We start from the raw sequence: 25,190 nt of genomic DNA, 5'->3' as shown, positions 1-25,190 counted from the left end.
AAACATTTTATTTTAAAATTTGTAATTTGATTTAAATAAATAAAACGTTTTTTCATAGTATTAAACATTGTGTTGTGTAGCTCTATATATTAACTTTAGGTATCTTATCAACGTCGACATTAAAGGGTACCTTGTAGCCTCCTTTATAATGTAGTTACGGCGAGTATCGAATGCGGATCACGTAGCGACACTTCAGGCAGGCACTCCCGGTACTTGCAAACTGGCTGAGTGCTGCTTATTACAGCCTTTTACTTGGATGGATGTTACACGCGATATTTTTAATCAATCTCTTAAAGAGGAGCTCGTTCCCAATCATACCATAAGCTTTTTAAGTCCACCGATTTAGGACGAGGTTTTTGAAGTGAAAACTTCTTAGGTGTTGTGTAAAAAACTTATGGCTTGGAAATCGTGGTTCCACCGATTTCACCTACTGCTAGGACCACGGTATACCAGTGGTTTAATAGGCTTGTTAATTTAAAAATATACACAGCTTAAAAGATACATTTTATTAAAGAATAATAAAAATTTGATAGATATAAGAAATACAGTAGGTAATGTACCTACCTACCTTTATAGTAGATAACATGTCAAAAATTTACACATAACGTGCAAAACAAAATGCCAATGAGTAGATAATCATTATTATATCCAGGTGACGCTTTAAAGCTCAATGGCCGTAGAAATAATATATTCAGCTAAACGAATCGTGAAATTTTAAAATTACCCAGCCGACACTTGATCGGGAACGTAGAAATCCTTTTTCTCTTCCGATGAACTTCTCAACTTCTGTAAATAAAAAAAAAAGTAAAGATCATTAATCTTACCATTGCTTTAGCCTTCGTGATATAATAGTGGTTTTGTTGTAAAGAAAGATTTGTACTAAGATCATTCTGCCGACCATGTTCACGATCTTCTAGGCGCAGCGGTAAGCGCTGCGGTTTTAAGTAGGGAATTTATTCGAAATATTTCGAATTTTCTCTCGTCTCGTCACCTTAAAATACCTTGTTATACAGTAATAACATAATAATATATATATTAACTGTCTAGCAAGTTATATTTAGCTCGTACCTTTAATCGGTTTTTAAGCGGCATACATATGAATTTTGAAATGATGAAAAAAATTCAAAATTCATTTATTTCAAGTAGGCCTAATATAAGCGCTTTTGAAACGTCAAGTCTGTCTGTGTGTAGTGACTCTACCACCGGTTCGGAAGGCAGATTCTACGGAGAAGAAGCCGACAAGAAACTCAGCAGTTGCTGTTTTCCAATATCAACAATTTACATTTTACATTTTAAAATTAATTTTTCTATCTTGTGAGAGATGAAAGCGGAGCCGGATGCTTCCAAGCAACCTTGTCATTAAGAAATTCATCAATTGTATAATAACCTCGCTTTATCGGTAGGTTGGCCCGTTACAATCGTCACCAGCAGGTGAGATTGCAGTCAAGTTCTAACTAGGAGTGCAATAAAATAAATAATTGATACGACGACTGTATATAGGTACCTACAACTTAATTATAACGAAAAAATGTGTAGGTACCAATTAGTACCAGAATTTTGAATGGCAGTCGAAAACACAATATGTTCAGCAAACTTTTGTGGCAACTCCGAGATACGAGTTATGATATTACCTTCTGAATCTCTAATTAAATACGCCTGTAGGTAATGTGCTAACGAATTCGTAGAAACCCGTGCAAATTAGTTTGCCTTTTAAAGTTCCATACGAGAACATTATTTTGACGACAAAATACCAAAAACGTAAAACTTGTTTCCGCGTTTAAATAGTAAAAAATATAAAAATTATGCGCTGCGCTCGTGCGTGCATGCGTGATGAGTGTGTATGTTTGTCTGTGTTTATCTGTCTGTGGCATACTATTTCGCGAACGGATGAACCAATTTTGATTTTGATGAAATGTAATTCAAATGGGAGTTGAGAGCGTTCTTAAGTATGATGAAAATTAATTGTCCAAGATGGCCGCCGCCACAAAATTTTTATATATTATTTTAGTTCCAAACTAAAACTCCCACAATTTCGCATAACAATTAAAACAATTGAAAGTCAGGGGTTTTGAAAATTTTTTATTTGGTTATATGTTTTTGTGAAACATTGTGTTCAATTTCAATACGCCATTACAAAAGCTATTGTTTAACTGTCTCTTTCGAAGCTACTCAACTATTATTAAGATGCGAACAGATAATTATAACATAAAAGATATTACGTAGCCTCATTTGTTATGGTTAAAATAATAAAATCAATTGTTATTTATATGTGTATGTGTATGGGACCAACAAATAAATCATTTACATATTGCACGTTAGCATTTTCAACGGTTTCAACTTTGTATAAAAATTTAACCTCACCGTCATCTCATATTCACTTTACGTGTACTCAAAGAAAGAAACACTGACCTTTTTTCGTTATACCTACCTGCCTTGTAAGAACTCTTTATTTGTAATAAGAATGCCAAGAATGAATTTAAACAAAAATCTATATTTAATAATACCCCAACCTTCAATACACTGTACATTATTCTACTACTCAAATTCTTTCATTTGGTACCCATACTGAGCGAGTTGGGAAAAAATATGTAATCCGACATTTGGAATCGATTTTCAGCAAACATAGCGAAAAACGTCCTAGTCTACTGGTAAGAACAGGAAAAGGAAAGGGCGCTACTTAAAAACATCTCAAAAAGACTGATTATTAACACCAATTATTAACTCTACCACAACAAAACTAAATCAACAAAAAGAGTGTACCTTCTTCATTTTCTCCTCCTTCATTTCGATCAGCAAAGACCTCAGTATCCGGTGGACGAGGAATTCACTCACACGTCTTATTTCCGCATTATCTCTATTCACTCTATTGTCAACCACGGCTGAAGCCAGAGCTTCCACTGCCTCGCCCCATTCCACTGAAAAATAAAAACATCTTAGGCCTGCGTGGGGAAGTCTATTAGTTAATACTACTTTTTTTTGGTTTAGGTATATTATATTCTATAACGCTACATTTACCCAGAAATATTATAGGTTTACATTTTGTCTGTCACCTTATACGATGGGAGTACGTAATACTACAATTATAAGTTTAAAGCATCTTCGATTCAAGCGCGTTTTATCTTAGACTGCATCATTTGCATTATGTGTTACTGTAGTCAAGCGCAGTAACAACCTGCGGTTGATAAGCGGACGAAAATGGTGAGGTACTTTGTTTTTGTGCTTATAATAAAAATTATTTCTTTTTATAAACAAAATCTCAAACCCAAAACCCACTTTTATTGACGTTCCTCTTTTTGCCCCTTTCGCAATAGGAGTAAGATCTTATTTATTTTAAATCTTGTCATAAATGATGACGTGGGGTGACGGCAGATCAGAATACAGTTGTCACCTCTTCCCGCGGGTGTCGTTAAGGTGACTAAGGGAATATAACGGAGAGCGGGCAGCAGCGTCCTCTGTGCCACTACTACCATCTACTGCGATCACCAACCCGTCTGCCCAACGTGGTGATTATGAGCAAACCCTCCCATTGGGAGAGGCCTTTAGTCCAGCAGTGGACTGCATCGGGCTATTAATAAAGGATAGTAAGTATTGATTCTTCTATTTAATGAGAAGGAAAAAAGAAAATTGGGCTAAAGATATAACAGAGTGGTATCCTAGAGACGGTAAGAGAAGAAGGGGAAGACCATTTCGAAGGTGGGAAGACGACTTAAGAGCGACAGCAGGACCTCTGTGGACAAGGAAAACCCATGATCGCGAAGCATGGAAGAACCTGGGGAAGGCCTATGCTAAAGCAAGACAATCAAGCGTAACCGGTCTCTCGATAAGTAAATAATCAGTAAGATAAGATTGTTGAAAAGGCGTTAAAATAAATAAATAAGTATTGATTCTTACTCGGATGCCGCATGTGTGGCAGAGTGACCGTGCCAATGGTAATGTCCATGCTATCGTGGACACGTTGGTTTACTGTACGTGACATCAGTTTGGCTGCAGCATTTACCATCTGATGAATAAATTATCATGCATATTTATTTTTGCCTTTACGTTAATATCAGTTGTGACCTGCGGTTTCACAATATAAACCATGGGGGGTAATAAAGCCTACATATACCTTCATGCAAGCGGTGATAGCCCAATGGGTAGGACTTCGACTTCACTTTCGGGAGGCCGAGTTCGAATGTCGGCACGAACCTCTAACTTTTCTAAGTTATGTGTGTTTCAAACTCCACTTGCTCCAACGGTGAAGGAAAATATTGTGAGGAAAACTGCATGCCTGAGAGTTCTCCATAATGTTCTCGAAGGTGTATGGAGTCCATCAAAACGCATTGGGCCAGCGTGGTGGACTACGGCCTTTGATATGATGATGATGATGATACTGATGAAAACTGGCTAGCTAACACAAAAATAAATGAATTTTCTAATAGTTCCACAGATTAACACGTTTCAACCAACAAATAAACTCTAGCTTTATAATATTAAGAATAGATAGAAAATTTAATCAGCAACCTGGTTAAGCTAGGGGTTGATGAATAATTAATTAATTATTCCCAATTCACTACGTTCCATTGTAACTATCATTATATATTATGTGATGCTGCAAATATAGATCTAGAAAAATAACTTTTGTGTGTATTTATGAACAGACTTAAGATAAAGTTAACCACACAACTATTTAGTCGTGCAAAATTTTGAATAAATTTTTGTTTTAGACTTCCGTAAGAATTGAAAAGAAATATGTTGTTTACCTACCTCTCAAGTACTAAATAACCTAAACTAACGTCATCTAAAATGTTCACTAACTGTCCTTTGTTTGTTTTCCATTATAAATTGGCCACACTTTATTATATTAACTGATCATTTAAAAAAATTATATTACCTCTAGCAGTTTCATTCTCTCCGGTAAGTAGCTTGGTTGGGCGACTGGATCTGGTAAATCCTCGATACGGTCTATGAATGTTACTTCTGCAAGTTTTGTCTTAGATGGCTGTAATAAAAATATTTACTGATTTAATTTATTTGATACTACGAACAGTGAAAACTTATTTAGAGTTGTATGTATATGTATCCAAATTGCCTTATAAAGGTATAATTTTTATGATTTTTATTAGTGTTTCCTGGAGGAATTATCATTATTATTTATAATGCATATAAAACTTTTTCCGAACCGACGGACACTTTTTCAAAGGTTCATATTACAATGAGACACGTTTTAAATTTATAGAATTAATAAATCCTCCAAGTGTAGGTAGAAACACTAATAAAAATTATAAATAAGCAATGTGTCATCTCTTGTTTCAAACGTGTCTCATTGTAATATGGAGCTTTGAAAAAGTAGATCGAAACTGCAACGTTTCCTACTAGATGACGCTACAGTCGCTATTAGACTGATGTGAGAGGCATATACTAATTTCGGCATCGACGGTAGGAGAGCCGTAGCTTAATTGGAGAAAGCGTTCAGGCCGCGATTGCCAGAGAGTCGCAGGTTCTGAAATCCTGTCGGTTCCGAAAAAAATTTTTAGGCAATTTTTAAATTTATAAAATTTATAAAGGCAGGCTTTTAAAAATAAATAAAGTTTGGTCTATCGAACTCTGACGTTTTATAACGTCCTAGAAAGTCAAAGCACTTGATTCGTAACCATATCTTCACTTATTCAGTTATTTTCTAAATCGGAAAGCGTCTCGCGACGTTTTTTTCAGATTTAAAACGATACGACTTGCGGGTGCCATTGTCTTACTTGGAAGATCAGCACATTGTAATACTGGCAGAGAACCATTTCTTGAATTGGAATTCATTATTTGACTCTGATAATATGCTCTGGCTATACCCTCAAACTTTACTGTCAAAGGCGTATCACGAAGTTAATAATTTTTTTTTAAGATATCAAACTAGTTTTAATCTGCAATATTCCACTTCACTATTATACCTTTTAATTGCCGAATTATGTATGTATATGATTTCTTTTTCACCCTGCGAAAAATAGACTGGAGTATAAAGTGCTGACTGCCAACCTTCACTACTCGTAGAGGCACCCCAAAAAGAACGAGATTTTTACTAAACGTTATTTTTATTTAATATCGGCAATAACACTACAAATTCTGTGAACGGTTAATATTATACAGCCCACTAATGGACAAATGGACAGGCGCGGCGCACAGAAATACAGACGGCCAGCGGAGAAGTACGGGCCCGTTGGCATCCTTGGGTGCGGAAACATACCACAGGCGTAGGTGGTCTATCTTTAACACTCTTCATCTCGGTCTCAGCAACAGTGTCAGGTGGGATATCTTGGATGGCGCCGAAGGTAATGGAGCCACTGCGTCCGCCTAAGCCGCCCAAGTTCTGACCAATCATCTCTGACATTACTTGGAGAGCCCACCTTGGCTGCTTTGATCCCCTGGTAAGAAGACAAAATACCTATCATCATCATCATCATATCAAACCATTACCGGCCCACTACACGGCCCGGGTCTCCTTCCACAATGAGAAGGGGTTAAGGCCGTAGTCCACCACGCTGGCCCAGCGCGTATTGGTGGACTCCACACACCTTTGAGAACATTATCTAGAACTCTCAGGCATGCTGGTTTCCTCGCGATGTTTTTCTTCACCGCCAAAGCAAGTGATATTTATTATATTATTATTTAAAACACACATAACTTCGAAAACTCAGACATCGACGAAAGCCGAACTCAGTAGGCTTTCACCACAATTCTTCGAAAAAAAATAACATATATATACATATTATATATACTAGCTGTTGCCCGCGACTTCGTCTGCGTTTGATTTTGTATTTAAAGTATTCAGTATCGCTAAGCCTTAAATTAGTATAGTAGTATTATATATATATAACATGTGACTGTCAATTAATTATAGAAAAATAATTTGCAATAAAATAAAATTGCGACTATAATTAAAAATCTAAACTATCCTATCTCTTAAGTTGGAACAGACTGCTCACGGTGTGCCAATATAATTTAAAATCGGTTAAGTAGTTTAGGAGTCCATCGCGAACAAACATCGTGACAAGAGATTTATATATATTAAGATTTTTAAGCATTACGGTTATGCCAGAACAAGTGTAAGACTTTTGTCTTCTTGTTTTATTTCTATATTTAACAGTCGTGTTTTTGACACAATGTGCATACGCCCTTAGTGCCTACTTTATAAACACCGAAGCATTTGAACCGTCAAGGATGTCTGTGGACTGTGTGTGGTGACTCTCCCATCGGTTCGGCAAGCAGATTCTACTGAGAAGAGCCGGCAAGAAACTCAAAGTAGTTGTCTTTTTTCCAACATTCCAATATTCACAATCATTTTTATATCTTGCTCGAAACTGGCTGCTTCCGATCCGTTAAAAAAATCATGTATAGTAACATCGCTGTATTTAATGTGTTTTCATACATTGTTTAAATGTAGGCATTGGTAGGTCCAATTTGTATTATTTTTACCGTTTCTTAGGAGATGCAGGTCGAACGTTTTGGAAGAACACAGTTGCAGCCCTAGAGCGCACCGTACGTTGAATATCACGTAGTAGCAGATGGACGCGCCTCCGAGCGAATTCCCTGATTGCGGACTCGAGTGTCTGAGTAATAACAATTTATTAAATGCCGGGTTGCTGTGGATAGTTACCCTCTTCGTAATTTTACTGTGCACCTTGTAACCTATTTAGTTTGTAAGTTCTTCATTTACTTATTGATCTATAAAGATTTTATTTATAAAAAAAAAACTTAAAAAAAAGTACCTCATTTATTACCAACCAACCAACTACCTAACTAATGCATAAATTATCTCAATCAGCTAACATGTGGTGGAATATAAAAAAAATATATTAATAAAAGATGAAGTTTGCTTCCAAGCAAACTTAAAACATATCAAAAGGTAGAAGGTGGCGTGCTCAGAGTTCCAACTAGGGTGCCTATCCTACCCTACCCTGCCTAAATAAGCAGGCCAGGCAGATGGCACAATGGTCATACGTATAAAAAATTTAGGTTGGCAATGCTCTAGTGCATGTATGAAGTGCACGCCACTTCCTACATAATATTATTATAACTGCAAGGGTTTCGTTTGTACCTCATCCAAAATTTTGAGCGGTGCACTCGGCAGTACGGTTTCCATGTCCATCCTCGAGCGAGCCTGTCCCAGGGTCATGAGTGCTTCACCCTGCGTCGACATTGCAACTGTCATAGCTTCTGACGCCAACCGTTGAGCTAGTTCGAGACTCATGCCTTTAGCTCCTCGTTTAGACTATAAACAAATAACGAACTGGTCAAATGAGGATTGGTAGAGTTCATAATATGCTTTTGAAAACATGGTAGAGAACTCTGGTATGCAGGTGCCTTTAGTTGTTTTTCGGCACTGTTAAAGCAACTTAAACTTTATTGTTTTAATTAAGTGCGTACCGGAAATCGAACTCATTCCCCCGGAAAGGAAGGATAAAGTCATAAGACCATAGCCCTCCCCACTGCGCTAGTGAGGTAGACAATATTTGACGGCCGATTGGCGCAGCGGGCAGCGACCCTGCTTTCTGAGTCCAAGGCCCTGGGTTCGATTCCCACAACTGGAAAATGTTTGTGTGATGAACATGATTGTTTTTCAGTGTCTGGGTATTTATCTGTATATTATAAGTATTTATATGTATTATATTCATAAAGATATTCAACAGCTATCTTAGTACCCATAACACAAGCTACACTTACTTTGGGGCTAGATGGTGATGTGTGTATTGTCGTAGTATATTTATTTATTTATTTATTTATATAATATATTTTCAACATACATTATGATATACGAGTAGAAGCTGAAAGAAGAAGCTATAGAATCTGAGATGATATTGTTGTTAAAGAAGCGGTGATAGCCCAGTGGCATCGACTTTCATTTAATGGGGCCGAGTTGGAATCCCAGCATGCACCTTCGCGTTTTAATCCAGTAAAATATCACTTGCTCCATAGGTGATCCTTCACCTATGGAGCAAGTGATGACAGGGCGGCAAGTTGCAGGACGTGTGAAACAAGCGCTGTGAAGTTGCTCTGTTTATTTACCATTACGTGGGCCATCTACTTGGAGCGTCAATTACCTATTTGATTTTGATTAGCTTTTTTTTCAAGAATAAAGTTATAATCAGACCAATTTATCATCTGTGAATTCTGGGAAAGAACAATCTCGAATTAATGTTTCGGTAACACCAACAAAGGATTAACTTTCTGGTCGAGACGAGAATTAAGAATTCCTGAAGGAACAATAGCAACATTATTCAAATTAATCAAAACCAAGATATATTTTATAGAAAGATGCTTTGACTGCAAAGTAGGTGATAGAATAAGGTAACGTTTTTCTGGATAATTTTATTTTAAAAATATAGCAATACAGGTTTTAAATGTTTTTTTCTAAATTATCCAAATCTACCTCTGAAGGGATTGAAGTATTAGTACAGAAGAAATTGTATGAAAGTCCAATGTTATAAAGTTACAGTCACCGAAATTCGCATTAAGTTTAGTAATAATTAAAAAAAAACTTATACCAACTTTTTTTGGATATCACCTTTTAAGGGTGGTAAAACAAAGGGAAATCTAAATTACTCGTACATCGCTGACGAAGTCTCGGGAAGTTGAAAAATATAACTGTATAATTTTGTAACTATTTATCACGCACTTTCAAGATTCCGATAGAGTGGAAATTCAGCATACCAAAGTAAGTTCACCTAATTCTCTACTATTAAGGGTTGTCTGGAGGAGATCGCTTAAAGCGATAAGACCGCCTTTGCGCATCTTATATATATATATATATATTATTGTTGTTTTGTTAATTCTTGTTTTCGCTTTTAATTTGTGCAATAAAGACTTTATCTATCTATCTATCTAAGTTCAGTGATAATGCATTAATATCGAGTACGTACTGTAATAGTGCAACATACGGTTTGCCGTCGGAGTAAGGAGGTTGTCATAGAACCTCTGAAACAGTTATGTATTAATAATTATATTAATACATAACTGGCAGTGGCGTGCATAAAGGGGAATGCACGGGGTATGCACAGGGTATGTAGATTATAATTCAAAAAATCTCCAGTAAGGGTGATAAAAAACATTAGGAAAGGCATTGCAAGCTTTATAAAATGCCTACCCTAAAGTTCTTATAACTTGTACTGGAGATTTTATTCATTTTATATCATTTGCATACCCTGTGCATACCCTCTGTGCACGCCACTGATCACCGATGACTTAAACCCTGAACTATGATTATGAAAATATAACGTTTACCGAAAACTTTAATTGACATACCTCTGCCTAAATTAAAGATAAAAATTACTGAACGGCTTATGCTTCATCAGTTTTATTCAGTAGACGAATATCTAAAAATTTAACTTTTAAGTTATTGTGTTTTTAGGTTTATATTTTGGTTTACTATATATTTTTTTATTTTAATTTGACAGTGCTATTTAATCTCACAGTTTTGATACCTTTTTTTTTCTGCCATTTGTATAAATTGGAAAAATTATTGTATAATTAAGGTGTTATTGTAATTTGTATGCCATAGAATTGCAGATTGAAACACGGAACATTTTATGTTTTATTATAAGATCAAATTTGTTAACCTGACTTGACTTTCAATTTGATGTAGTTCAGTCAGTCTTAATACTAATGTTAATATTTAAACTAAGCATAAACAAGCAAAAGTAGAAGAAACGTTTGGTAATGATAGATTTGACTCACTTTTTCAAACTCAACTCCCATTTTCCGCACAAGTTTAGCAGCTTTCGCGGTTCCGCCGTGCATAAGTTTGAAGTTTGCCAACCTAATACGTTGTAGCTCTAAGTCCGTGTTGTATGCATATACTTCAGCTTTTCTGGAAATTTGCAAAACCCTTTAGTAACGACATTAAATTTATGTATGTTTCAAATTATTTTTCCAAAACTACATTTCACAACTTTCTACAGGGGGAAAAAATATTAAATTCGGCTTCCTTTATGGAAGGACCGAGTTCGATCCCCTTAACGTACATGTAACTTTTAGGAGTCACCTATGTGCGTTTTTAATTTAAGCAAATAAATATCCCTCGCTTTAACGTTGAAGGAAAACATCGTGAGGAAACCTGTATACCTGTGCCTAAGAGTTCTCCATAATTTTTCAAGGGTGTGTGAATTGTACCAATCCGGACTTAACCAGCGTAGACTACAGCTTTAACTCTCCTCATTTTTGAGAAGAGAAACGTACCCTGCAGGGCTAGCACGGGCGGGAGATAAAAATTATAACCCCCGATTATATCCCCTGGCAAGAGATATAATTAACGTGACCACCTGCTAAATCACTGGAACATGGAATAGGAAAAGTTTACCCCCGTTTATTAATTCACATATATTATATCACGGATATTATTTCCACTTGTGCGTCAGTGCTTTGAGAGTTGATAAAGCTGTGGGAGAAGATAAATTTATATCTTTTCCCCTGGGATATAATTGTCTCCTGCCCATGCTAGCCGTGCTGTAGGGGGCTGGTAATAGGATGAAGATGATGATAATGATACATGAATACAAACAAGACCGATATCTAGGCGCACCACTATTCCTCAGCAGGAATAAGAAGATCCGTAGACGAAATAGCTCAACAAGTTTCGAAGCTGAGGTAGCAATGCTCGCATATAGCTCAGAGAACCGATGGACGTTGGAGTCCCAGAATAAATAAAACTGTACCAGAATATGGTGAACAATACAGTATGTCAATCAGAGGTGCTGGAAGTAAATTCATTTTTTCATCTGCGTCCCTGGTGCTATCAATTTGTGGTGTTATTGACAATGAATGAAAGAACAGATTACTTGTTCCGCCTCCTGGCAGCGGCGTTCATGTCATCGGTGTATAGTTTCAAAAGAATAGCTTCTTCTTGTATTTTTTGGTTTTGCGCTTCCACACGAGCTTTCCATTTATTATTTGCCTAAACGATACAACGACTTTTAATAAATAAAGAAACCACAGTTAAATTTATAATTTTGTTGATGATTACTTAAGATTACGACAAATAAATATTATTATTTCAGGGATCTGTATAATTATATGCCATTTGCTTTACGACTGATTATTGAAATATATGCGGGTGAGCAATTCGTAAATTAACATTCTGGATGAAAGTATTTCATATTATCGTGGAATATAAGAAAACTTCTAATGTTATTAATATAAGTTTTCTCGATTTGGATTTCCAATAGATTTTCAATATAAGCAACCAACGGGCTCATGAGAAGCTTTTTTCGAATCGGTTAAATTTATTCTAGCCATATCGACCAAAATTGCTTAAAATAACCTCTTTGTACTTATTTAGATTATTCCAGGGAAAGAGTACCTACTTACATAGGGGGAAACGAGAACTTTTTTCTAAAGTTGTTGATAGTAATAGGATCATCAATTATTATAACTCACATCGTCTTCTTTCCGTTTCTGTTTTTCTTCTCTATCATGCTTTATTCGATTTAATCTTTTCCTCTCATTCGCTCTCCATTGCCTTATCATGGTGATTTTCCGCCTGAGCTCCATTTCTGCAGCTGCTTGCACCCTTTGTTTGATACGATTTTGCTTCTCACGTGCTTTCGAAGCTCGCTCTTTGCGCTGTTTCTCGTTGAATTCGGCCAAATACTTCATCCGCTCTTGGATTTTCCTTTCTTGTTCTTTTGCCCTGTAAAACTATCTTCTTTGGGAATCCAACAAAAGATAGTAAATGAAGAGTCTGTTTTTTTGATGTGGCTTTTTATTTACAAGGTTTCCAAACTTTATGGTGCCTTTGGCTGTTAGTTTAAATATCTCAAGATGTAATTAAACTATTATAATTAAAAAAGTGTTTTTATAGTCCATTATTAAAAGTGCGGTGCTGTAAGCGGTGATAGCGCATTGGGGACGAGCTCGACTTTACTATGGTTCAGTTTCGAACTGTTTAGAACCCCAGCAGACACCTCAACTTACTCACCTCTTGTGCTTTTTAAGTAATTAAAATATCACTTCAACGGCTAAGGAAAACATCGTGAGGAATCCTGCATGCCTGAGAGGGTGGAGTCCACCAATCCGCACTGGGCCAGTATGGTGGACTACGTCCTTACCTTATGATGATGATGATGATTACTAAAAACCGATGCTTTGTCGTGTGGTCCTAGTTCCTTGATTTGTAAGAGCTGGCCTTGATATATTCTTTATTTGAGTAGATAATTTTCCATCTAGGTATTAGTTCTCATACTTAACTCTTTTAGGTAAATCCCTTGATGTATCTCAACTCTCACATTGTTTCTATTGTGATTGTAGCTACCTAGAACAGAGCGTGTACGGCTTGACGAATGGCTCGCCTAAATGGGTTATGCAAATGGAGCCCAAGTTTACCAGCTTGATGAAAGCTAGATTGCGCAAGACGGGTTAGGATTTGAATACATTGAAATGTTAATTTTGTTAAAGGAAAATACAGTTACAAACAAGTAGACGCAGGTAAATTAGTTTCAGTTGTGTTACTGGAGACGTCGATCTATTCATTAATTGAGTTGGAAACGTCGATTGAAAGATTGTTATAGGGCAACCGAGTAGTTTTGATAAAAGAACATTACTTTGCTATAATGCAACGGAGTTTATATTTATACGTTTCATCATGTATGTCGACGGCTTCCTTTATTATTTTCATATCGTAAAGAAGTTTAACAGCGTTTTTTCGGTGAAAATGGCTCAACTGTGTTTTCGCTCTAATTAATTAAAATACTAAGGATCTAAAATCCCCTAATTTATTTAAACTATATATATAAATTTTTATTTTAGGTTCATAAATTATGAGCGTGTACTCAGGTAAGTTGTAGTGCTGGAGACGTCGCCCCGTTTATTTATATAGTTGAAAACGTCGATTGAAAGAAAAGTATATGGGTAGCTATAGTGCGACTGAGTAGTTTTGATAAAAATTGAACATTACTTTAATGCAACAGAGCAGTTTTATTTAATGTAAATCAGTCATCGTCATTACAGCCATCGACCGCCAATATAATTTTTTTATTTTAAATGTGCTTAACTAAAAGTACTGTCCGGTTAGAATATCTAATTGTTTTCCTTTGCTCTTACAATGAACTGATAAAACACTTCATGAAACTCAAATTAACTAGTATTTGTACTGTGATTGTAGCTACAGAGCGTGGACGGCATGACGAATGACTCGCTTAAATGGGCTATGCAAATAAAGCCGCAGTTTACCAGCTTGATGAAAGCTAGATTGCGCAAGACTGGTTAGGATTTGAATACATTGGTATATTAATTCTGTAAAGCGAAATACAGTTACAAACAAGATTACAAAATTAGTTACAAAATTAGTTTCAGTTATGTTATCCGAGACTTTGACCTATTGATTAATTATTACAAATTGAGTTGATAACTTCGATTTAAAGATAAGGTTTAGTATAGTGCGAGCGAGCAATTTTGATAGTTGTTGAATGCTTATTTATAGTGAACGAGCAGTTGTAGAAAATACATTGTCAAAAATCTCAGCGCCTATAATATTGTTCTCCACTTATTGAAACATTATGATTATACAAAGGAGAAAAAAAAAACAAATTCCCACTAGTTGCTTAGTTAATATTTGAATATAAGGCTCTGACTATGTATTAAGGACGCACCCAGTTATTGCATGGAATGCTGGATAGAATAACGTCCTTCGAACTTCGAAAATCCTCCATCTAATTGATATCTACCCTCAGAGTCTCTCAGCGAACTATTTTAAGTATCTTTCGGTGAACAAATAGTAATTAATGTTGATAAATAGTCGCGAGGAAGCTTTTAATCAGTCAAGAGATATTTAAAAAAAATACTCATTCACTTGTAATTTAAACCCAACCTTCCCACTTAAGAATACACCGCATAGGTAAGGTTACATCCGAGACGTCGTGATTATCTATGTTTGTATATGTATAAACCATATTTATTATGCGAAGCAACAGTACAAGTTGATCTGAGTGAAGACCTGTAAAAACTTTTAACGTATCTAAATAACATAGTGTTATTATTATTACTCTTTATTTGTACATCACATGAAGAATTATACAAGAAAAGAAATATAAAAATAGAAGCAGAATACAAAAGGTGGCTTTATCGCTTAGTAGCGATCTCTGCCAGGCAACCTTAGAATTAGGAAAAAAAGAGGAGAACTCACTGCAGGTGGTACAAAATATAAAAATAATACATACGATTAACTAAATACTAATACATAAACGAATATACACAAATGCATCTAACATATAATAAATATTAAAAAAAACTTATAATAAACTATATACTATATAATAAATAAAGATATATATAAGATATTTATATAGACTATATAAGAATTAGATACTATTAAACATCGCCGCCAGTTGAAAAAATAATAACACTTAACGGCTTTTTTAAATATCGCTAGTGCCAGTGTTACAAAATATTTAAACGGCAATTAGACAACTAGGTAGTAGGTACAGGAATTATAAGTAATTAACATTCCACTGCTCGGCATAGGCCTCCTCTGCCATAAGGGAGACCCACCATGCTGCTCCAATGCGGGTTCGCAACTTTTACTAATATTATATACGCGAGAGTGTGTTTTCCTTATTTTACGCCCCAGCTACACAGCCAATCTACTTGATTTTTGGCATAGAGTTAGTTGAAAGGACGTAGGGTAACATAGGATATATGTTATCCAAGGAAAGCGGTTCCCACGGGATTTGTAAGAAACCGTAATAAACACGGGAACAACTAGTTATCAATTATTATTAGTTATAATAACTGGGACTGAAAGCCGAGCTTCTTAAGCACGAGGGTGGACACCGCCAATTTTGTAACCCCGGTGTATATCATTAGACGATTGAACATCATCTTAATATATAGATTATGTTCAATAGTCTTTCTTTCTTTTTTTTTTAAATATACGTAAAGGAAAACCTTTGTTGTCCTTTTTAACGAAAATTGCACGGACAGAGCAGTATGAAATTTCCCACACTTATAGTTAGTAGTATAGTATATAGAGGAGTGCAGAATTCTAATATTTTTTTAAATTATGCATAAAGCGTTCGTTAAATCAATAATAAACACATTACACATACATACTTCCACGTATTCGACACTTGCAGGTTTATATATCTAGTCATTTTAATAATTTTTTGGAGCATAATTTGTTAGAAAAATACTGGCAAATGACAGTGTAGCCATGGCGAAATCTGTGGTTAAATAAGTATAGTCTTTGAAAATAGAACCTTAATAATGTTCAAACTTATACATTACATTAATCGACCAGTTGGCCACTAATAGATATTAAAAGTGCAAACATTTCTATGAATTATCAGATTGTGGTTTTATTAGCGCTGTCTCTTAGCATATGCGTCTTGCCCTTGTCTCAAATTATTAAATTTAAAATAATTAAAATAAAATAGTAATTTTTATTTTTAGCAAAATACCATATACATTTTGGTCTGACCTGGGAGTCAAACGTTGTGATCCGTAGTTAAACAAACCAACCACCTAAAAAAGTAAAAATTGTTTTATTAAAAAATAATATGTTATTACGTTTTGAAACATTTTGTAAGACGCTTTTTGGGTAGTAAAAGACAAAATGTTCTGCATTGAATGCAACGGCAATCAAAATAATGGGCTTTTATTTTTCAAAAACTCACAAAGGGTCTGTAACAATTGAGAACTGTTATTTGAAAGGAAGCTCGGAGAAAATGTAGACATTATTTGCAAACCATTGATACACTAAACGCAAGATAAATATTAGGGTTGTACTTGTGTCAAATGTGTATGGTCTAAAAAATTAAGTAAGTAAGTCTTAGTAATAACGGACGTTGAACTTTTAAAACCTATTAAAGTCTAAAGAACTGAAATATACGCTTCTGATTTAACTGAGTAGATAGTAAAAGTGATCGAATATTTACTGAATTTTTTGTGAATTGAATATAATTTTAATTATTTCTTGAAAACTTTCATTACTTAAATAAGAATTATTAACACATTAGTAAAAATGCTAAACAATTTAGTAAAATTTCTGGCACATCAAGTCATAGTTATCAAATGTTTTATTAAACTTTTTAACCCTCTTTACAAAATTACTGCAACACATTACAAGATCAGCGGGGTGGAGTTGAATTCTACATCTGTCGCTACTATGAGAAGAGCTTTGTTAAGAAGATAATGATAAAGGAACCTCTACTACTAAGTACTACTAAAAATGTAAGATCTTTATTAGGTGTATCAATGCTGTAGATATATTGACTGCGAGAGAAGTTCGCAGTGGCTGGAACTTTTCACCCTTCTCGGCGGCAAATTAAACGACTGAATTTCTATGTACATTTTACCTAGTTTTGTTTGCTTTGCTTCATCCTTCATGAATTCACAACACGATTTGCATATTTTAATACTTTTTGTTTATATTTTGATAGTTATTGCCCGCATATTCGTTCGGGTGGAAATTTTGATATTAAACTTTTGACCCCTGAACGCGTTTGCGTACTTACTTAGTACGCAACCAAACATCTCTATCCTTTGCTGTGCGAAATACCAAAAACAAATCTATCATTATCTGCGTGTTTATCTGTTTAAATTATAAGTAATTTTATTATTGATAAAAATATTCATCAGTCATCTCAGTATCCATAACACAAGCTACGGTTACTTTGGGGCTAGATGGCGATGTGTGTATTGTCGTAGTATATTTATTCATAGCAATTGGCTCGATGTAATCAAGGCTTTTATTTCCCGCGGTAACGACTGAACTGAATTTGATAGGGTTTTTTCAGTTAGATGGGTGGATGGGTGGGATTTTAAATCATAATAATTTGCGAATCAAGCACAACCGGAAATAAATTAAATAGTTCAAACAAATTAAAAAACACGCTTGGTATAAAAACTAAACTAATTGCTACCTTTTAGTTTAGTTTATTTATAAAAGCTATTTTTTGTAGTTTTTCTTGATTTATTATTTTTATTAGAGCAAAATTAATCGGTAACCTATTTACCATCAAAGAGATAATTAGAGATCAAAGAGAGAAGTTAAAGATAATGGTTGGAAATTAAAATGAACATCATACCTGTCTTAGTGACTATAGCCGAAAATTATATAAATTAACAAAAATCTTATTTTACAAATTAAAAAATGGAATAATCTTATCAAATTAGTATATTGTCATCGGTCCTCGATATATCTTCAAAGTTTTAACAAAATCAGACCGTTTGAGGAGGGGCAAAATCAAGTCCAAAGGAGTCGGTTACATACATGCCAACAAAGCTAATAAAAATCTTATTTTTTATATTGAAAATTGGAATAATCTTCTCAAATTAGTGTATTGTTATATGTCTACAAAGTTTGAACGAAATCTGACCGTTTAGTGGGTCAAAATAGCGTCCAAAGAAGTCGGTTACAAACATACAAGTGAAGCTAATATAAAGCGTGTAAAAAGCAATTCTTGGCGGCTAACATGGTGGCAGTAGGTACTTCCCCGGAAAAAATCAAAATCTTTTTAATACATTTCGATTTAGGTATTCAGTATTAATTTAACAAAGCAGGTGTCACAATAATTACATAATTTGGGTAAAAGCTGAGTAGCACGCGAAATGAAACATTTCTTTTTCTTTCAAAAAGTAAAACTGGGGCAATTAATCATTCTAGAACCGCTCACGTACTTAGCAGCTTTCTTCTAATATTTGAGCTCACTGGTGTTATTTATTTAGGCTATGTTTTCTTTAGTAGCCCCTTTTTTTAAGAGATATAACAGAAATATTTAGCTAGTTTAAAGGCGCGTTTCTACTGAAATGTTTTACTTATTTTCCACCATCTTTCAACTGTGGTTGTGGGGTGGTTGTTTATTATCTCGTGCTAAAAGTATCCTTTATCTTAAAGATGCAAGAAATATCTAGATCCCTTATTTCTTCAAGATCGATTTATTGGTTAAGCTGTGGTTAAGTACATCAAAGTTTTATTTGTTTTTGATTCTGTGGTTTTGCCGATATAAAAAGTATCCGAAGTCCTAATTCAAGATGCAATCTCTGTTGCATCAACTTTCATCAGGATAAGTTATAAGATGTTGAGCCATGCAAACGTAAAAAATAAGCAAATGTAGTCTTTATCAATTTTAAGTACAATCAAGGCTTGAATTCACGATCAAAATAGTTTAATGAGCTTCATTTCTTGCTTTCTTCTTGTAAAGCAAGGATTAACTAAGGAAAATTAATTCGATTAATTTAAAGTCAAAGTAAGGGGTTCTAAACGCGTCCTGGTCTAAGAAGACGACCACATAATACTTAACTAGCTGCTCTGTTTGCTATCAACATCTCACATTGTTAATTTTAAAACGTTCCTAAGTATCCACCGACATTTGGTGCAGAGGGCAGCGACCCTCTTCTCGCAGAATGAGAAGGATTTAGGCCGTAGTCCACCACGCCGGCCAAGTGTGGATTGGAAGACTTCACACGTCCTTGAGAATATCGTGGAGAACTCTGAGGCATTCGGACATCCTTACGATGTTTTCCTTCACCGTTAAAGAAAGTAATATAAAATTGCTCAAATTGAAAACGCACATTACTCCCAAAAGTTAGAGTTGCTTGCCGGGAATTGAACTACCACCCTGGAAAGAAGCCTAAGTGAGTTTCGTACCATATTGTATCACAATATTTTTGTTCAATTTCCCTCGATACAATTCCAATGGACAGTATTGTCATAAAAAGAACGTCAAAGAATCGTATATTACGGTGAGTGGTTTATTTTTCGGAGGAAAATAAATTTGGCGGCCGATTGGCGCAGTGGGCAGCGCACTTGTTTTCCGAGTCCAAGGCTGTGGGTTCGAGCCCCACAACTGGAGAATGTATGTGTGAGGAACATGCATGCTTTTCAGTGTCTGTTTGTTTTTCTGGGTTATTATAACTACCTATTATATTCATCAGGTATCTTAGTGCCCATAACACAAGCTATGCTTAATCTGGGCGATGGCGATGTGTGTATTGCTCTAGGTTATTTATTTATTAATAAAAAAAAATCCTTTCTCCAAACCTTATCATAGGTGATAGGAGTCCTAAAAAATTGGTCCGTCATTTTTGGCAGTCTAGTCTATATTGGATTTAGATTGATGTCACTTAACTACTCTGCATTGTCACTTAATAAAACGCACACATACGCAAAATTTCAGCTTAATCGGTTGGGGATAGCAGGATTTGTATGATATAATAATTGATATATATCAATATATATTTATTTTTAATTTTGTACCTGCTTCTTGTGTACAACCTAACCCTTAAGCCTAAGTGTTTTTTTCCCTTTCCTTTGTTGGCTTGCCTGGCAGAGATCGCTTTTTAGCGATAAGGCCGCCCATTGTACCTGTGTTTTATTTAGTGTTGTTTTTGTTTATAATTTCATTTCTGTTAGGTGTACAATGAAGTGTATTTCCGTTTCATTTTCATTTCATTTCATTTCATAAAAGGTTTAAAATAGGTGCAACTTTCCACTCGCACATATTAATAGTAGTAGAACTTTTTGAGACAAAGCTCGTTCGGGGAAGTACTTCATGCGATTTCTGTCGCTAAGCAGCAATATTGCAATGCTATGTTCCGGTCTGAAGGGCGTGGTTGCCGTTGTAATTACAGGCACATGAGGCTTAACACCAACTCCTCAGGTTAACGGACACAGAGCGACACTTTGTAATAGGACGTGTTCCTTTCATGCCCTACGAACTGCTGCTTCGGTTATAGGCGGTGGTTTTCATTTTACTTTTGAGGTCGACGGCCGATTGGCGCAGTGGGCAGCGACCCTGCTTTCTGAGTCCAAGGCCGTGGGTTCGATTCCCACAACTGGAAAATGTTTGTATGAAGAACATGAATGTTTTTCAGTGTCTGGGTGTTTATATGTATATTATAAGTATTTATGTATATTATTCATAAAAATATTCATCAGTAATCTTAGTACCCATAACACAAGCTACGCTTACTTTGGGACTAGATGGCGGTGTGTGTATTGTCGTAGTATATTTATTTATTTTTACTTTTAAGGTGGACCATCGCTAGGTCTGTCAATTATTAGGTACTGTTAAAAACAAAACCTATTAGCCAACACGGCAAGTTAAAAAAAAGCTCATTAAAAACATGCGTTTTTACCGACGCTACCTACCCTACCTATCCGACATCCGTCCGTTTAACTAGAATGGAGCATCCGTTTAAACGATGCTAAGTATTTGATATTGTGCAAAACTATTATCAAGGGTATAAATTTATGTCGTCTTTGTTGCCAGTGCGAAGTAAAAGCCTGGCTCTATGCCAGCTCCGCTGTAAATAAAGTGTGAAACGAAATAAAACAGTGTAATCGATAAAAAAAAAACTGAATGTAAAATGTGTTTGTGAAATTTCTTGTAAAAAATATTGTCATTAAAGAGTCGGTTAACATCGTGACATGACCGGATTTATTCAAGTACTAGTGGACCCTCGCGACTTCGTCCGCGTGTGAGTCAATCGAGAAGCTAGAATAGATGTGATGGGAACATCATAATCATCGTGGCTAGCTATGTACTACTTACTATGTATTTATGTATTATTACATGTATTTTACTGGGTATACGGAGTTAGTAAGTTGTCATTATTTTAATTGATACATACATACATACATCTATCCATACATCCAACCTCACAAACTTTCGCATTTATAATATTAGGTAGTAAGGTACGCATGTATTCGATCGTTGTCCCATATGCATTGCTACGAGTACATGCTGTTATTTGTGAGTTATGTATGTATGTAAGTAAGAGTTATGTCCTTTATCTCCGACAATATTTATCAGATCTTCATTAAAATTAGACACTAAATGTTTTATAGTATACATCTTAAAATAAAAATAAAAAATATTAAAATCAGTTCAAATTTAACGGAGCTATGAAGTAAAATTGATAAAAAATTTCATCCCGTTTCCCGGAGGAAACTTATTGTTTATTGGGATAAAAGGTATCCTATATGTTGACCCGGAATATCAGGGACCACTATAACAAATTTTATTTAAATCCGTTCTGTAGTTTTAGCGTGATGCCAGGACAGACAGACAAACAGACAAACAGACAGACAGACTGACAGACAGACAAAAATTAATTAAAAATCTGTTTCGGACTCAGTATCGATTTTAAAGAATCCCCCGGTCAAAATTTTCAAAATATATTAAATGTACAGAAATCTTCCAGTTACAGTTGTTTTATAAGTACAGATGTAGGTACAACTACTTTTTTCTTAATCTTGGATGCATTTTAGGAGTCGTCAAGGTCAGTATAAAGTATTTAATTTCATGGTTTTATTAACGTTTTTACGTACACTTGGAGAAAATAACAGTAAAAATTAGTACTAAAAAAAAAAAAAAACCAACAAAAGTATGTATACATACAATAATGTACCTATCTACTTCAAATTTTTGTTTCAGGTATGTTTAGCCATAATATAGTAAGAAATAAGGTCTTGAATAACATATCTTTTTTTCGCTGTGAAGAATACCAGTACAACGATTATATTGATAGTTTTATTATTAAACCTCATTTAGCAGTCGCGTTCAGTACCTATTTAATTTTTTTGCGAACAATTCTTGTGGTAATTAGTGAAAATAAGAAATAAATACCTCACTAAACTACTTGCCTACAAAGAGTCGGTTAAAGTGGAACCTTAATGGCGGATTTTCACCTGACAAGCACCATTCACGAGATTCTCGTTACAAAGGACTAAGATCAAAGCAAAGAATAAAAAGGTGTTGTATTTAAAAGCGGATTTTTCTTGAGCAAGGCATTTCTGGTGTCCTCATCAGCAGTAATTTTCGAATATTTCAATTAAACTAAGTGGTTTTATATATTTTTTTATATAGTGTTTAATATGTTACCGAGATATAATTTATAAAAGTTACGTCAAATTTTATCAAGCATTTTACTAGGTAAGTACTTTATTTGCAACTATGCATATTTTAATAGACTAAACTAAAAAAAACATTGGACTCTCTTATAATCTTTTAACCTTGGGGCTCAAAAGACTTTAAGAGAGTCCAACAAGGTTGGGTTTATAGTCCAAGTGTATATTGAGCGATGACAATCTTATCACAGAAAGGAAATAGAGTGCAGACCCAGCACGCTGCTCCAATGCTAGTAGGCAGACATTAATTATCATCACAAGTGAGTTATAATCACCAGGACCAGACAAACCCAAAACGTGCGCCGTGATCCGGCTATAAACATGCTAACCATGCTAACCATGCTAAACTACTCCAACATGGCAGTTACTGCATGATACTTCATCAATAGCCTATAACAAACAGTCCACTGCTGAACTAAAAGCATCGCAATCAAAAAGTTAATCGTAGATAAGATGTTAGTCGTAGCACAGAGAACACTGGGCAGAAGGGTTGGTGATCTCAGCAGATCATAGTATAGTACAGAAAACGCTGCTACTCCTTCTCCGTTATATTTCTTATTCAATTTGATCTGCCAGCACCACGCGGCACTATGATACTTACAGTCTCTTTTTCTCAGCCCACTCGTCAGCGTTTTCCTTCGCCACCTTTTCCATGTGTTCCCTAGCACGTTCAGCTTTGGTGAAGACCTGGAGACGTCGGGAGACATCCACTTCTACTTTTTTTAGTGTTAAGTCGTCCCGGGCCCGCTCATCCTAAATAGTTAAATCTGTGATATAGAAGACTCCTCGGGAAAGGAAGGAAACATAATATAACGAATCGGTTTTTTAAAGGCAGCGTTCTCATTTTGTGTCTTAGAAATACATAATCGAATTTGGTTTCAGTATGCAATTATTTTTTACCATTTTGTTTGCATTCAAAAAGTAGTCAAGTTAAATTTTACTGAATCGTTTAAATCTGAAAACCATTTCGTGAGTAAATATGGTCAAGAATATATCAATACAAAGATGTGCTTAAACGTCACATAAATAAATGTGATATAGACCCATTACTGTGAAATTTGAGGCAGAAGATCGGGCTCGACGGAGACACTCCGTAAACAAAAAAGTATCGGAGTTTGAAGTTAAAAGGCGCGCAGAACAAAATGCTAGGCGTAATGATTTAAAGAACAGACCGTCGCCGGCGAAATATTATTTCGAAATAAAAATTATTATTCGAAGGAGTCCGCAGTAGTCGGATACGGTCAGGAGGAATATATATGGTCAAGAAGAACATACATTTTGTTCCTTGTGAAGAACTACATAGATTATGATTAATTTAAGTTCTCTCAACTTCATTTAGTAGTACTCAGCACTTTAGTGCTACCCTTAAGCCAAAAAGCAGACCCAAAGCAGATCCTGTGGGTGGACAGAGATCTCACGTGAAGCTGAGGCCAATTTTAGGGTAGGCAGTGCTTTTGTGCATGTATGAAGTGCACGCCACTGGACCAAGCAGGCAATGACCAGATGGATAGTGGAAAACCATCGCCTTTAAACAGAACAACACACCTCGCAGGTCATGCAAGCAACATGTCCTACACATTGCCGCCCTTTGTCCTTGAACTTGGTACCTTGAATATCTCCGGCAACCACGCCATTCAGACCGCAACACAGCAATACTTCTTTGGGGCAGAAATTGTCAAGGCTGTATGTAGTAACAATTATTAACAATATGTATTTAGCCTTAGACTTCAGAAAAACTTACCAAATTCTTCATCGCCTTGTGAATTCTGTCCATAAACTGGTTGTATAGATACTTTCTGTATTGGTTGAACTCTTTAAGCGAGCACACAGCTCGGCCGTCTTTCGTGCAGTAGCCAAGGTGTTTCATCCGATTCCTTGCAGGCTTCTGAGCGAAGTGATGTGCCAAGTGCGGATCGTGCATTGGGACGTAGTCGTATGAAACGTTGTTGCAATACGGGTCCGTCAAGTCGAATGTTGGGGACGGGCCGTCGCTTCCAAGCCCGACACGACGTACCTGCAATAAAAAAAAAAATTAGGCCCTTTTTTTTAGTATAGGTATAGTTTTTATATGCTTATTCTATTAATTTTCAACAACAGTTAAGAACATGTATGTTCTTACTACAGTATAATTTTTTCACTTTTATTTCTTTTTCGTACGTTAAGCAACTAACACATTGGGGTTTTGAATTTTTCATCGTTTCTCTATTAACGTACCACTAAGGGCCATAGGCCTCTTCTCTCATAGGTTTTAGAGCATGGACCCATCACGCTGCTCCAATGACTTCTTTACAAGTTAATAATAATAACCAGGGGTTAAAGT

General features: G+C 35.5%; 1 protein-coding gene across 1 annotated transcript in view; it reads right to left on the bottom strand.

Moving 5' to 3' along the window:
* Positions 1-588: 588 nt before the first annotated feature.
* Positions 589-25,190, bottom strand: part of LOC120628515 — a 37,447-nt gene continuing 12,845 nt past the window's right edge. The window contains exons 2-13 of the mRNA XM_039896897.1: positions 24,612-24,884; positions 23,472-23,623; positions 12,400-12,652; positions 11,802-11,917; positions 10,702-10,834; positions 8,066-8,239; positions 7,444-7,577; positions 6,215-6,392; positions 4,874-4,981; positions 3,892-4,000; positions 2,761-2,915; positions 589-786 (exon numbers count right to left, since the gene is read on the bottom strand). Of these exons, the coding sequence (XP_039752831.1) occupies positions 721-786; positions 2,761-2,915; positions 3,892-4,000; positions 4,874-4,981; positions 6,215-6,392; positions 7,444-7,577; positions 8,066-8,239; positions 10,702-10,834; positions 11,802-11,917; positions 12,400-12,652; positions 23,472-23,623; positions 24,612-24,884 (1,851 nt within the window). The 3' untranslated portion in view covers positions 589-720. The remainder of the gene's footprint in view (positions 787-2,760; positions 2,916-3,891; positions 4,001-4,873; positions 4,982-6,214; positions 6,393-7,443; positions 7,578-8,065; positions 8,240-10,701; positions 10,835-11,801; positions 11,918-12,399; positions 12,653-23,471; positions 23,624-24,611; positions 24,885-25,190) is intronic.

The sequence above is a fragment of the Pararge aegeria genome, chromosome 2 (assembly GCF_905163445.1).
Source record: "Pararge aegeria chromosome 2, ilParAegt1.1, whole genome shotgun sequence".
Classification (NCBI taxonomy): domain Eukaryota; kingdom Metazoa; phylum Arthropoda; class Insecta; order Lepidoptera; family Nymphalidae; genus Pararge; species Pararge aegeria.
The sequence above is the reverse complement of the archived record's forward strand: the minus strand, read 5'-3'. Positions and strand labels throughout refer to the sequence as shown.